Source organism: Mytilus edulis, chromosome 10 (assembly GCF_963676685.1).
Source record: "Mytilus edulis chromosome 10, xbMytEdul2.2, whole genome shotgun sequence".
NCBI lineage: Eukaryota > Metazoa > Mollusca > Bivalvia > Mytilida > Mytilidae > Mytilus > Mytilus edulis.
Window position 1 is genome coordinate 12293805 of NC_092353.1, and position 14568 is coordinate 12308372.

The window sequence follows — 14568 nt, forward strand, 5'->3', positions numbered from 1 at the left end:
CAAAGAACTCTCGCATTTATCAAAACTGGGGAATTCCCTCTGACGTGTTTCTAAATTAATAAAAACACTAAATATAAATACTGCTAATTCTGATTTTCCGTGTTGTTAAAAACACGCATATAAGTCAAGGGAAAAATTAAACATGAAGATTATGAGAAGAACATTACAGGAAAGTTGTTTATGTTCAATCCTTTTGCTTGTTTTTACCTTTTAAAGCAAGACAATCATAAGAATCTGAGATGTTGCTGAATGTTTAGAATAAAACGGTTGACGTGAAGGAATGAGCTCTGAGTCAACGGTAAAAGTCTACAGATTGCTTGAAAGCAATCGTATCCCATAAAAATAGATTACCTTGTTCATCCTGAAATGTAACTAAATACATGTCTTTGTCCTCTATATACTCAATGGTCTCTACATCAGTATAAGCACCTTTTTTTGATTCAAAGTAATACATGATGGTGTCTTGTGTTGTACGATCTGTCATTCCTCTCACTTCTATTGTACAGGTCGGGGACGGTTCACTGGTACTTAGGTTACTGTCATATTCTTCAGTTATTTCCATAGACTCTTCCACATTAACATTATGGGCCTCCACTTCTATAACTTTGTTATTAAACATTATAGGCATTTTCTGTAAAACGATGTCAACAGCTGAAAAAAAAAAAAATCTTTTTTCTTTTTAAGATTTAAATATTATAACAAGAATGTGTCCATAGTACACGGATGCCCCACTCGCACTATAATTTTCCATGTTCAGTGGACCGTGAAATTGGGGTCAAAACTTTAATTTGGAATTAAAATTAGAAAGATCATATCATAGGGAACATGTGTAGTAAGTTTCAAGTAGTTGTGACTTTAACTTCATCAAAAACTACCTTGACCAAAAACTTTAACCTGAACTTAGCACTTTCATTTTCTATGTTCAGTTGACCATGAAATTGGGGTCAAAACTATAATTTGGCATTAAAATTAGAAAGATCATATCATGGGGAACATGTGTACTAAGTTTCAAGTGGATTGGACTTCAACTTCATCAAAAACTACCTTGACCAAAAACTTTAACCTGAAGTCAGACCAACGAATGAACAGACGAACGAACGGAGGCACAGACCAGAAAACATAATGCCCCTCTACTATCATAGGTGGGGCATAAAAATGGGGATGTGTCCTTGGTACACAGATGGTGCCATAGCTTCCAAAGTTATGAAGGGACATTACTGAAGAACAACAAGCGAAGCTATACAAATTAAAGAACCTTAGTGAGCGCACTCACACATGCCACATTCCCATGTTGTCACTAGAGAAATAAAATAACTGTAAGAAAAACAAATTGAATAATAATTTCCTGTCGATATGCACATCTAAATAGTATGTCCTTATTATCTACAAAGTTTCATGAAATTCTGTTGTGTGGTTTCAGAGGAGTTGCGATGACAAACTGTTGAAGTAGTATATTGAAGCAAATAAGTTCAAAGGGACGCAACTCCCAAGAAAAATAATTGAATCATAATTTCCTGTCGAAATGCACATCTACATTGTATGCCCTTATTATCTACAAAGTTTCATGAAATCTGTTGTGTGGTTTGGGAGGATTTGCTATGACAAACTGTTGCAGTAGTATATTGAGGCAAATAAGTTCAAAGGGGCGTAACTCCTAGAAGAAGTTGAATCATTATTTCCTGTTGATTTGCACATCTACATAGTATATCCTTGTTATATAAAAAGGTTTCACCAAATTCTGTTGTGTGGTGTCAGAGGAGTTGTGATGACAAGAACAGGACTGACGGGCTGAAGGACAGTCCAACAGACGGACGGGTCAAAAACATTATACCCTATGCAACTTCCTTGCCTGGGATATAATTAAGCCTTAATTTAATTAAGTTAAATACCCTCATCTTCTTCAAATGTAATAATAGCTGATGCTGTGTCTTCATCATATTCCACATCCTCTACATCCCCACCACCATACTTCCTTGTGTTCTCAAAAAAGTACAATAAGCTATCCTGTGTAGTTGTTGGAGGCAGCTTTGTCACTCTCAACATATTGGTGGTAGTTTTCTTTGGTTCTTATAAAAAAGCAAACATAAATTTTGAAAAATATTGAAAATATTGAAAATAAACAGCAGATTGAAAAATGTACAAAATTTCAAAAATTTAAATGCACAATTCTAGGAATATGTGTAGCGGAATCGGTTTTTATATATTAAAAATTAAAGAACCTTAGTGAGCACGCTCACATACCCCACGTCCCCACATTGTCATTGCAGAAATTAAATCAGTATAAGAAAAAAAAATTGTATAAGAAAAATACTGAATAATAATTTCCTGTCAATATACACATCTACATAGTATGTCCTTATTATCTACAAAATTTCATGAAATTCTGTTGTGTGTTTTCAGAGGAGTTGAGATGACAAACTGTTGCAGAAGTACATTGAAGCAAATAAGTTCAAAGGGGTATAACTCCTAGAAAAAAAATTGAATCGTAATTTCCTGTTGATATGCACATTTACATAGTATGTCCTTATTATCTACAAAGTTTCATGAAATTCTGTTGTGTGGTTTCAGAGGAGTTGAGATGACAAACTGTTGAAGTAGTACCTTAAAGCAAATAAGTTCAAAGAGGTGCAACTCCTAGAAAAAAAATTGAATCGTGATTTCCTGTCGATATGCACATCTACATAGTATGTCCTTATTATCTGAAAAGGTTTCATGAAATTCTGTTATGTAGTTTCAGAGGAGTTGCGATGACAAACTGTTGCAGTAGTACATTGAAGCAAATAAGTTCAAAGGGGCGTAACTCCTAGAAATAAAATTGAATAGTAATTTCCCGTCGATATGCACAACTACATAATATGTCCTTTTCATATAAAAAGATTTCATGAAATTCTGTTATGTAGTTTCAGAGGAGTTGCGATGACAAACTGTTGCAGTAGTACATTGAAGCAAATAAGTTCAAAGGGGCGTAACTCCTAGAAATAAAATTGAATCGTAATTTCCCGTCGATATGCACAACTACATAATATGTCCTTTTCATATAAAAAGATTTCGTGAAATTCTGTTGTGTGGTTTGAGAGGAGTTGCGATGACAAACTGTTGCAGTAGTACATTAAAGTAAATAAGTTCAAAGGGGCGTAACTCCTAGAAAATAAATTGAATTGCAATTTCCTGTCGATATGCACAACTACATAGTATGTCCTTATTATCTGAAAAGGTTTGGTAAAATTCTGTTGTGTGGTTTGAGAGGAGTTGCGATGACAAGAAACAGGACTGACGTGACGGACTGACGGACGGACTAACGGACGGACGGATGGGTCAAAAACATTATACCCTCCGCAACTTCGTTGCATTGGGTATAATTATATGTAGGATGGCTTATTTCAATTTACAATTCATTTTCATTGTTATTATTTTGCTTACATGTTCGTATCCAGGGTAAACTAAAAAGTGTAGTTGATTTCTATTGGTTAATCAGTAAGGATTCTCGGTGTTTTACATAAGATAAATGATTAAAAGCTTTTCTTTTCTTCTCGGTAGTAATCAATAGTTGTTTAGAATATAATATTTTCGAGTGCACCTTTATATACAAGTTTGTATCGAATAACGGTTGGTTAAAGTTGTTATTTCTTTACCTGTAATTAGTATATAAAGTAGATATTTTATTAATTCGGCTGCTTGATCGTATAAAGCCAGGGTCTGCATAAGACATAATCGACATTTGGTTTGAATAAAACCGCTGTTGTTTATCTTTATTATTAATGGCTTACGGGTGTATTATACCCCGATGTCTGAATAAGACACTGCAACTTGGTTTGAATAAATCGATATGCTTTATTTCTCGGGGTGATTCTTTGTTGCTTTATTTGGTCCGGTTTTAGTCCATAGCGTGTTCTAGTAAGAATTGAGGAAAGTATCTTTTATATTTTGGGGGTTTTAATTTAATATTTAAGGAGATTACAATAGAGTTTAATAGTTTAGGGTATTTACGGTAAAATTCCATTTGTTTAGAAGCCGAAACTTAATATTCGTTTTAAATTTTTGATAAGAGCTTTTACATTATTTTACAATGTAATATTTTATGAGACTTTGATACTTTGTATTGTTATTGCAATATTATATACATCTGTTGATATTTTGAGAGACCTTATTAAATTATATAAACTTACTTATCTCGATCTCTTCAGCAAAGGAGACTCAGAGTCCAGTGGTTCGAACCTTTACATAAGGTTAACAGACGGTTTTATACAATTTATAGTCGGAAATATCAAGTAGACTTGTGTTTCGGGAATTAATTATTTCCGAGCCATAAGATCAATTACGCTTGATTTAATATAATTGTCCGATTACAGGTGTTTCAATTTGTAGTTAAAACTTAGGGATATTGAGGTCAATGTCAAGTATTGATTTGTCGGCGTACTTATAGGTAAAGGTGGGTTCGAAGAGTAGACACACATATTCACGGTATTGTTGATTTATACACACGATAAAAAGGAACTCGTCATTACAATGTAGAAATACCTGTAGCTTTAGAGGCTGAGTTAACATTATAGCTGACTTTAACAAATAAAACTCACAGATAATAAAAGAAAGATATTTTATACATAGAAAAATACTGAGGTCAAACCGTCTCCTGTTACATATGTACAAAAATAAGAAGTTGTGACAACTCTCTACCAGAGACCAAATGATGTAGAAGTTAACTTAATTAAATATAGTTCGCCATACAGGCTTCAATGATGAGCAAACCCATACTGTAAAGTAAGCTATAAAAGGCCCCAACAACAAAAAACCCAATTCAAATGAGAAAACAAAAAAAACAACAGCCTAATTTATATTTTACAAAACAATAAACAAATAAAATAAGGTCTACAGCACCAATCGTCAACCACTTAGTTGCAGGCACCTGATGTGGGACAGTCACAAACAGAATGTGGAGGTGGCTAGGTTTATATGTATTTATTTCCATAGCATACATTCAAACATATAGGATTCAAGGTTCATGCATACTGTAAATTCAGATATTATTGCCTGCATTTATTATTGCGATTTTGTCATTTTAGACTTAAATGCGACTTTAATTTTAACGATTTTGAAAAATATCCTGTTTAATTCATATAAAATATTTCAAAATGCCAGTTTATATTATTGCGTTTACAACTCTGTCGCATTTTTCCCAATAATAATTTTTTTTTCTGAATTTACAGTATATAGTTATGATTCACTTGTCCTGAAAGTCATGTGTGAACAAGATGTTTTATCCTTAATATTTGCGATTTCCTATTATTTCTTTATATTTACTATGGATTTATTCATTTTCATGGATACTAGTTTATTTAACACTGAGGACCTCCATTATTCAATTTCAAAACCTCCATAAATCAAAATTACAGGATATTTTGAAATATTTCAGGATCTCCTTAGTTTGATCTGAGGATATCCTTAATTTTTATGAATTCCACATTTATTTTAGGACCTTCACAATTTGATTTCAGCACTTCTACAATTGATTATAAGATATCCTGATATCTATTCATAGATATCCTGAAAATAAATTGTGGATGTCCTAAAACAATTTTATTTAAAATCAAATTGTGGAGGTCTTGAAATTTTTCCAGGAGTCCTCAATTGTTTAAATATATCTTCAATTCAAATTATGGAGGTCCTGAAATATCTCCTTAAATACAACAAAGTATCTACCATCATTTTTTTCTTCAAGTATGTCCTCTTCCACTTCTTCTTTCACTTCTTCCTCCTGTTCTTCTTTTGTTCCTTCTTCGTCTGATTGAATAGAAGTTTCTGTATAAGGTTTGTTCCCCTTGTAAACATAACATGTAAAGGTATTATATTTATCTCTCATCTGATAAGGAAATTAGACCATGATAAAATATAGTAATACAGTTAAAGGAAGTAAAAATGTAAAAAATAATTTTCAACTTTTTTTTAAAAATTGTATAAAGGTATAAAAATAATGAAAAGTTATTTTTCAATATGTATTTGAATTTTATATTTTTATGATTTAATCTTTTTCACCCATAAAAGACCCCCCCCCCCCCCCATAAAACGTAAAAATAAGGAATAATTTTGAATGGTGACAAATAAGGGGAAGTAACTCTAGTTCAAATATGTTTGTAAACCAGTAGTGCAATTTATTTACGACCTAAAGCTAAGGTAACTGGTGTTAATTAACAGTGTGTTTGACACCAAAGCTGTCAAGTGAAGCCATGCACTTAATGGGTCACTTAATTTGACAGTTTACATAGCTAAATGAACTGCCTGTTCATGGAAGAATTACGAATTTGCCGGTATTTCAAAGGAATATTACTTATGAAAATCAATCTCAAGGCTAAGAAATACGGGTGAAATCGGGTCATTTTCGGAATTCCCGGGTTATTTCAATGACCCGGCGGGTGTCCCGGGTCACACCCGCAGAATACGGGTCAGTTGACAGGTATGCTTATGGGTCACATAACCTTCTATTACAGGCATTAAATAAGAATTTCTGCAATACAGTTTTACATTCATGACATTCATTATATAATTAGTTTGAGCAGAGACATATATAATATGTATTATATGTCTCTGGTTTGAGTTTTTTTGTATCATGCAATTCTCAAGGAATGACTTATTAACACCAAAGGATGTACAATCATAACAATGTTTTTGTTTTAATTGACTAAATTAAAATTCATCTTAAAGATGAAAAAACTAGAGGCTCTAAAGAGCCTGTGTCACTCACCTTGGTCTTTGTGAATATTAAACAAAGGAAGCTTATGGATTCATGACAAAATTGTGTTTTGGTGATGGTGATGTGTTTGTACATCTTACTTTACTAAACAGTCTTGCTGCTTACAATTATCTCTATCTATAATGAACTTGGCCCAGTAGTTTCAGTGGAAAATGTTAATAAAATTTACAAATTTTATGAAAATTGTTAAAAATTGACTATAAAGGACAATAACTCCTTAGGGGGTCAATTGACCATTTCGGTCATGTTGACTTAACTGTAAATCTTACTTTGCTTAACATTATTGCTGTTTACAGTTTATCTCTATCTATGATAGTATTCAAGATAATAACCAAAAACAGCAAAATTTCCTTAAAATTACCAATTCAGGGGCAGCAACCCAACAACGAGTTGTCTGATTCATCTGAAAAATTTAGGGCAGATAGATCTTGACCTGATAAACAATTTTACCCATTGTCAGATTTGCTCTAAATGCTTTGGTTTTTGAGTTATAAGCCAATCTGCATTTTACCCCTATGTTCTATTTTTAGCCGTGGCGGCCATCTTGATTTGATGGCCAGGTCACAGGACACATTTTTTAAACTAAATACCCCAAAGATGATTGTGGCCAAGTTTTGATTAATTTGGCCTAGTAGTTTCAGAGGAGAAGATTTTTGTAAACGATAACTAAAATTTACGAAAAATGGTTAAAAATTAACTATAAAGGGCAATAACTCCTGAAGGGGTCAACTGACCATTTCGGGCATGTTGACTTATTTGTAAATCTTACTTTGCTGAACATTATTGCTGTTTACAGTTTATCTCTATCTATAACATGTATAATAATATTTAAGATAATAACCAAAAACAGCAAAATTTCCTTAAAATTACCAATTCAGGGGCAGCATCACAACAACAAGTTGTCTGTTTCATCTGAAAATTTCAGGGTAGATAGATCTTGACCTGATAAACAATTTTACACATTGTCAGATTTGCCCTATATGCTTTGGTTTTTGAGTTATAAGCCAAAAACTGCATTTTACCCCTATGTTCTATTTTTAGCCATAGCCGCCATCTTGATTTGATGGCCGGGTCATCTGACACATTTTTTAAACTACATATCCCAAAGATGATTGTGGCCAAGTTTGGATTAGTTTGGCCCAGTAGTTTCAGAGGAGAAGATTTTTGTAAAAGATAACTAAGATTTACAAAAAATGGTTAAAAATTAACTATAAAGGGCAATAACTCCTAAAGGGGTCAACTGACCATTTCGGTCACGTTGACTTATTTGTAAATCTTACTTTGCTGAACATTATTGCTGTTTACAGTTTATCTCTATCTATGATAATATTCAAGATAATAACAAAAAACAGCAAAATTTCCTTAAAATTACCAATTCAGGGGCAGCAACCCAACAACGGGTTGCCCAATTCATCTGAAAATTTCAGGACAGATAGATCTTGACCTAATAAACAATTTGACCCTGTCAGATTTGCTCTAAATGCTTTGGTTTTTTAGTTATAAGCCAAAAACTGCATTTTACCCCTATGTTCTATTTTTAGCCATGGCGGCCATCTTGGTTGGTTGGCCGGGTCACCGGACACATTTTTTAAACTAGATACCCCAATGATGATTGTGACCAAGTTTGGTTTAATTTGGCCCAGTAGTTTCAGAGGAGAAGATTTTTTTTAAAGTTAACGACGACGGACGCAGGACGATGACGGACGCAGGACGACAACGGATGAAGGACGACGACAGACGCCTGACGCAAAGTGATGGGAAAAGCTCACTCGGCCCTTCGGGCCAGGTGAGCTAAAAAGAAGAAAGTAATCTGATAATAAAATTTGTACAATAATTTCTTAACACTGCAACTCTCAGAATTTTTCAAAAATGATTTTTTTTTGTTAAAACTATCTCTCTAAATTTGAAGCTGTCACCTTAATAGGTTTGCAAACCTGTAACATGTGTAAAGGATAGATTCGTGATATATACAATCCGCCAAAAGTTAAGCACCACCTGTTTTTATTGCACAGATTTTTTTTCAAATTTAAAAAATCAATTATTCCACGAAAAAAATAAAACAATCATATAGCAATTTTGCTAATGTATACCATAAACAAACCAGAAATGTAATTTTAGTCACTTATGAAGGTTCTATGCATGTAGGTTTTCCATTCATAGAAATAGTGTAAATTACTGAATTCAGAAACAGAATTTAAGTTTCACTTTGATTTTATTTTTCTACAAAAAATGATCACCCAATATTATTAAAACTTTCTACACATAAGCTTTGGTATGTTTGGCAATTTTAATGACAACATTTGAGTCAACAGCATGCATAACAACCTCACTTCCGGTAGAGTTTCAAAACACGACGTTTCATTCTCGGAATAAGCCTTCAAGCTTTAGTTTAGGAAATCTGTTGCATTAAACAACAAATACCACTTTTAAATCGACAAAATATTGTGAAGGTGGATCTCTGTGATTGAGATTTCTGCCAATGGTATCTCAGACATGTTTGATAGGGTTTATGTATGGGGACATGGAAGGCTAAAAAATAGTGAAAATGGCTTTTTGCTCTTTGGACTCGGTTAAAATCCTTGCTCTGTGTGTTCTAGCGTTGTCGTCCATGTACAAGAGTCTTGGCAATGTAGACGCAAGTGGGGGATTATTAAAATGAGGGACTAAAATGTTTTAAGGCTACAAATCTCTGTTTGTCTGTCCGTTAATGCTACCCTGCAGAACATGCATACCCAGCTTATAACGGTATAAGAAGCAACCCCGTACTGGAACACCACCAGCACTGAATGCAGTCCTTGTGCAAACATTGTTTTTGGTCATAGGCCGTTTTGTTTCCCCGCGAAATTCGTATTTTGGCGTCTACTGGCAGTAAAAGAAACTGACTACCATCTGAACAATGAGTGTTTTGTCAGCTTCTTATGTTCAAGCATAGATAGTCATTATCCCATTAAAACCTGACGGTGGAGTGCCTTCCTGTAAGTACAGGTCTCTATACACCAAGACTTGCTCTTCAGTTGCCTCTGAGAAGTCGACTGACCAATGTACGAACACTTAAACGACCACCTGGAGAAACTGTGTATTTGTAAATGCGCAGATGACATTTGATAAGAGGTTGCTTGACTGCTTTATCGGAGTTCAATCTTTTTGGTCGTAATTGATTTTCTTAGTGTATGTTGAAGGTAATTCATAACACCAAACATTAATATTTTTTTCGCAATAGTTAAAAAAATATTGCCATTTATATTTCGGTGGTGCTTAACTTTTGGCGGACTGTATATATCATCAATATACAGTTATAGTTGATATACTTTTGGTACAGCATATGGCACTGCAAGTGAACAAAATTACCTATAATCATGATAATGGTTTACTTATATAAATAGTTATTTGGATGGAGAGTTGTCTCATTGGCACTCATTCCACATCTTCCTATATCTAAAAACTTGTATTTTTATAATAGAATCAACAAATAAAATAATATTTTAAACATCCAACCTGTAACCATTCATCGGGGATATCACATGGTAATTCACAATCACTGATGGATAGATTTCCTTCTGATGTTTCTAGTGAGCCTATAAATGTGATATATCCTTGTGCAACTGTATAGAAAGAAAGAAAAACAATAGCATTATTAATTGATGAATTTGATCATAAATGTACAATTTTCAGGTAAACTTATTTTGTTGAGGTTTTTTTTAAGAATTCATAGGGGTTCTTATGCCACAGAGCACTTTAGTTCCTCTTTTAGTTCTTTATAACCTGGCATAATCACTTTTTCCATGATATCCATATCAAATTCAGTTAAAATAAAATAATAAATATGATTAATAAAAAAAAGAGTTTTGTCGCATTAACAAAATTTTACCTGCTCTTTTTGTCAAATCCTTTGTGTGTGTAATGTACAGTACAAGTTTTAAAATATATTCAACTTTCAGAAAAATTGCTTTTTAAAATCTTACAAAGTTAGCCAATTAATACACATCCGTACCCCTATAGACATCTCAAGAGATGTTTAAACAACTATAAATATTACCTTTTTGCACCTGGCCTACTATCACTCTTTCCATATCAAAATCAGTTAAAATAAAACATAAAAAAATTGTTTCAGCTTTCTTCTTTCATTTATACCCCATAAAAACTAAGAAATGTATGAGAAAGGGAAAGAAAAACAAGAAAATTACACTTTAATTAAAGAGAACTATACAATTGCATTGACAATGACAGCGGGATCATTAAATGTGGTCTATATGGGGTGAAAAACTTGACCAATTTCAATAAAACTTTGCATGGTTTAAGCTTGGTGTAATATGAGACAGTTTATGTGAGCCAAAATTTGTTCCTGTGAAAAAAGTTCCAGTGGACCTAATTTCACAGGTAATTTGTTCTGGGAGAACTTTTTACACAGACAATTTCTATATAATTTGTTCCATCTATATGAAATAAGTTCCGCACTTTACCTGGTGAAATAAGTTCTGGGTTGGTGAAATTTGTTCCTAATACCTAGTGAAATAAGTTCCATGTCTGTGAGATTTGTTCCTTACCTGGTGAAATAAGTTCTGGATTTGTGAGATTTGTTCCTCACCTGGTGAAATAAGTTCCTAGTCTATGAAATATGTTCCACTGGTTTAACAAGTTATCTTATATACTGAGCACTTGTCATCAGTCAGTTTAAAGTCATTATAAAACATGTATTTAGTCTGTATCATATTGAAAATGTAATAAATAAAAAGTGTAAACATCCAATTTGGATCATGTGGAGTTCAGCAAAAGTTAAATAACATACTCAATTAATAATACTAAAAATGACAATTATGAACCAGGAAAGAGTAGAATAAAAAATAATAATAAAAGTCATTCCCCAAAAAAAGGTATCATAGTTAAAGATGAACATTTGTACTTTTAAAAAAAGGACAAAGTGACTGATCCATTATTTTAAAAGACAAAGAAACAAAAGACACACTCTTTAAAAACTGCAATGACCATAGCTAAGTACATGTATGATTAGAACACCCATGACAGATCAACAGGAAACAAGGAGGTCGAATACCACATAAACGATAAAACATAGATACAAATTATGATACATTATAATTGCTTTTATTTCTTATCTCCATCCTACAGTCATGCATTCAATTGCAAATGTACCCCATGCAAGCACAGTACTTATTTTCTGTGAAATAGGTTCGAGCAGAACATTTTCATTGATTTCTATAAAATACCTTTATTCAAAACTAATATCACAGGAACTTATTTCACCTTTTCTTTTAAATTTTAGTATTGGAACAAAACTCACGGTGCTGTAATTTTTGTTCCGGAACTTATTTCACACTTGTTTAAAAAATTAGTTCCGGAACAAATTTTATAGTGCTGGAACATATTTTCTGTGAAATAAGTTCTGGTGGAACATATTTCATATGAAATTTGTTTCGGCAGAACAAATGTCACGCCGGAACAAATATTTTGTTACATTTACACAGTCTGACAGTTTCAAAGTATCAATTATAGAAAATGTGTTTTTTTTACATCTGAACTTTGGTAGCTGAATTTTGACTTTGAAATAGAACAATTTCAACTATCAAATTTTGACTTAAAAATAGAAACAAATATGTGCACTTTTTAATGTCTAAGATAATTATCTTTTCTTTTTTAAAGTAATTGATAGCATTCTGAATGTATCAGACTTATAAAAAATTAGCTGCGGAACCGTAGCTCTTAGGTCCTTATGTTATTTTTTTACTTATTCAGACTATTTGTGGACCAAGTAGTCTATGGTTCGCAAATACAAATGTAGTCAAAAAATAACATAAGGACCTAAGAGCTACAGTTTCACAGCTAATAAAAAATTGGCCAGAGTAAATGTTATATGAGCCTGTGACAAAAATAATTTGTAATCTAGGTTTTCAAATGGAGTAAGGCTTTAAGTGAAATGTGATATTTTCCACTTCATGCACTTAGAACAACAATTTTCTAAAGTTGTTAAATTAAAAAAAAATTCTACATATTAAAGAAAACCAACACTTTAATTAAGGGGAACTATTTTCATGATATTCCTGAACAATGAAAAGCAGGATCATTAATTAATTGTGGACTAGGGCCTGGTTGTTAACTTCAGATTGCATGCAATGCATGATGCTCTTTGCAGATTTTCCAGCTGTTATTGCTTTTTATAATGTATCATATACTTCTGCATTGTTTATTTATCTATTTTTAATTTATAATGCCAATTTGTTTGAAGAGACAGATTTTAGGGGAAAGGGGGGAGGAAACAGGGTTGTCTGATTTTGATGAACTACATTAAATTCTTTCCAAAAGTTAAGGTAATGGTTAAGTATTGTAACCTCTGACATATCATGATACAGATGTTTTGATGAATCATGATAAAATGACCGTTTAACACCTGATGGCATCATGAATTGTGATGGTTAAGGGCATATTCCTATCCTCCTATGGATAGCTCTTTTTTAAATCATGTCAGGCTGCATCTCGATTGGTTTATTACAAGATAGATTGAATGCTAAGAAACATCATTTATTAATCCAATGAATAAAAAAAAATACTTTCATTTCCACATGTATTCATATACAAGCTAAACCGAAAGTAGATCATATATGTTGTAGGTTTCAGTTTAAAATTAATAAATATGCATTTAAAATAATTATATTGTAAACAGGTAAATTTAAGTTTTAACCTTCGGTTGAGTAGAACTGAATAATCCATTCTTGATCACTAGCCTTAAAGCCAGCTGTCCTTGTAGCTAACGTTCCCCGCCAAGACTCGGGGAAATTTTGTCTTATGGCATTGAAATTTGTCTCTGTGTTAAAACCTTTCACCAAAATACACTTTTCAAAGATTTTCTTTCGTAAATCAGCATTGCTCATATTAACTCTCTATATAGAATTCCTTTTACTCTGCCACTCTCTTCCAACTTCAACTTCTTTTCTTGTGAAAATCCATTCTTGTTACCTGTTACCTATTCTGTATTTTCCACCTTTACTGCAAACTGTTTACCAGATGAACTACTTCAGTTGGAAAATCCTCTTGAAGTGTAGAATCCCTTATTGTTGATTATTCACTATTGGATTGAACATCTTCTTTATACACTTAATATATACACCGCCACCACACTTTTGATTGCGTATTTTACTTTTACTTTTACTTTCGTTTTTAATCGATTTGTAAATTACAACTACAAGCTTTACAAAAAGCTTGTCTGATTTAACAATTTTTAAAATCAAATATTATTTAAGAGGGTAACCTTATTTGTGCTCCTGATTTTACTTGGAACCCTCATAAAGTAAGCACAAAATGATATTATGAAATAGTACACATACAAGTCATACCTTCGCCTTTAATAAACAGGCTACTTATCACATATTTGTTATGAATACATTAGGTTTTGCATATGCAATAACCTCAAAATTGCCCGGGGCAAAAAAGACATATCCATATTGTGCCCTGTTCCTAATGATGTGACGTCATTGCATCCTTAACAACACGTTTGTGATAATTTGCTTAAGATTTTACCTTTTATTTATCATAAAATTGATATAATTTACGTTTTTTTTCTCTTTTCTGCAGAACTTAAATATGTGATAAAAAGATTATAACATGTCTTTTCCATATTGGCCCGGGTATCATCCCTCGACCCATATCGGCCCTCGGCTAAAGCCTCGAGGCCGATATGGGAGTCTCGGGATGATACCAGGGCCAATATGGAAAAGGGCATGTTATAATCTATACATCCTGCATGGGACTTGTATGTGCACATATGGCGCCATCAACTCAAGTTTATTATAACCTTTCCACAGTCTGTATGTGGC

At 32.8% G+C, this 14568-nt stretch overlaps 1 protein-coding gene across 2 annotated transcripts in view; it reads right to left on the reverse strand.

Annotated features, from left to right (window-relative positions):
* The window catches only part of LOC139493471 (protein mono-ADP-ribosyltransferase PARP14-like), an 89016-nt gene extending 75091 nt beyond the window's left edge, over positions 1-13925 (reverse strand). Inside the window, exons 1-5 of one of the 2 annotated variants that reach the window (XM_071281879.1) lie at positions 13712-13925; positions 10241-10347; positions 5698-5815; positions 1890-2066; positions 352-651 (exon numbers count right to left, since the gene is read on the reverse strand). In XM_071281879.1, coding sequence (XP_071137980.1) covers positions 352-651; positions 1890-2043 — 454 coding nt within the window. In that variant the 5' untranslated portion in view covers positions 2044-2066; positions 5698-5815; positions 10241-10347; positions 13712-13925. The other variant, XM_071281878.1, reaches the window with a different exon arrangement.
* Between the last annotated feature and the right edge of the window lie 643 nt (positions 13926-14568).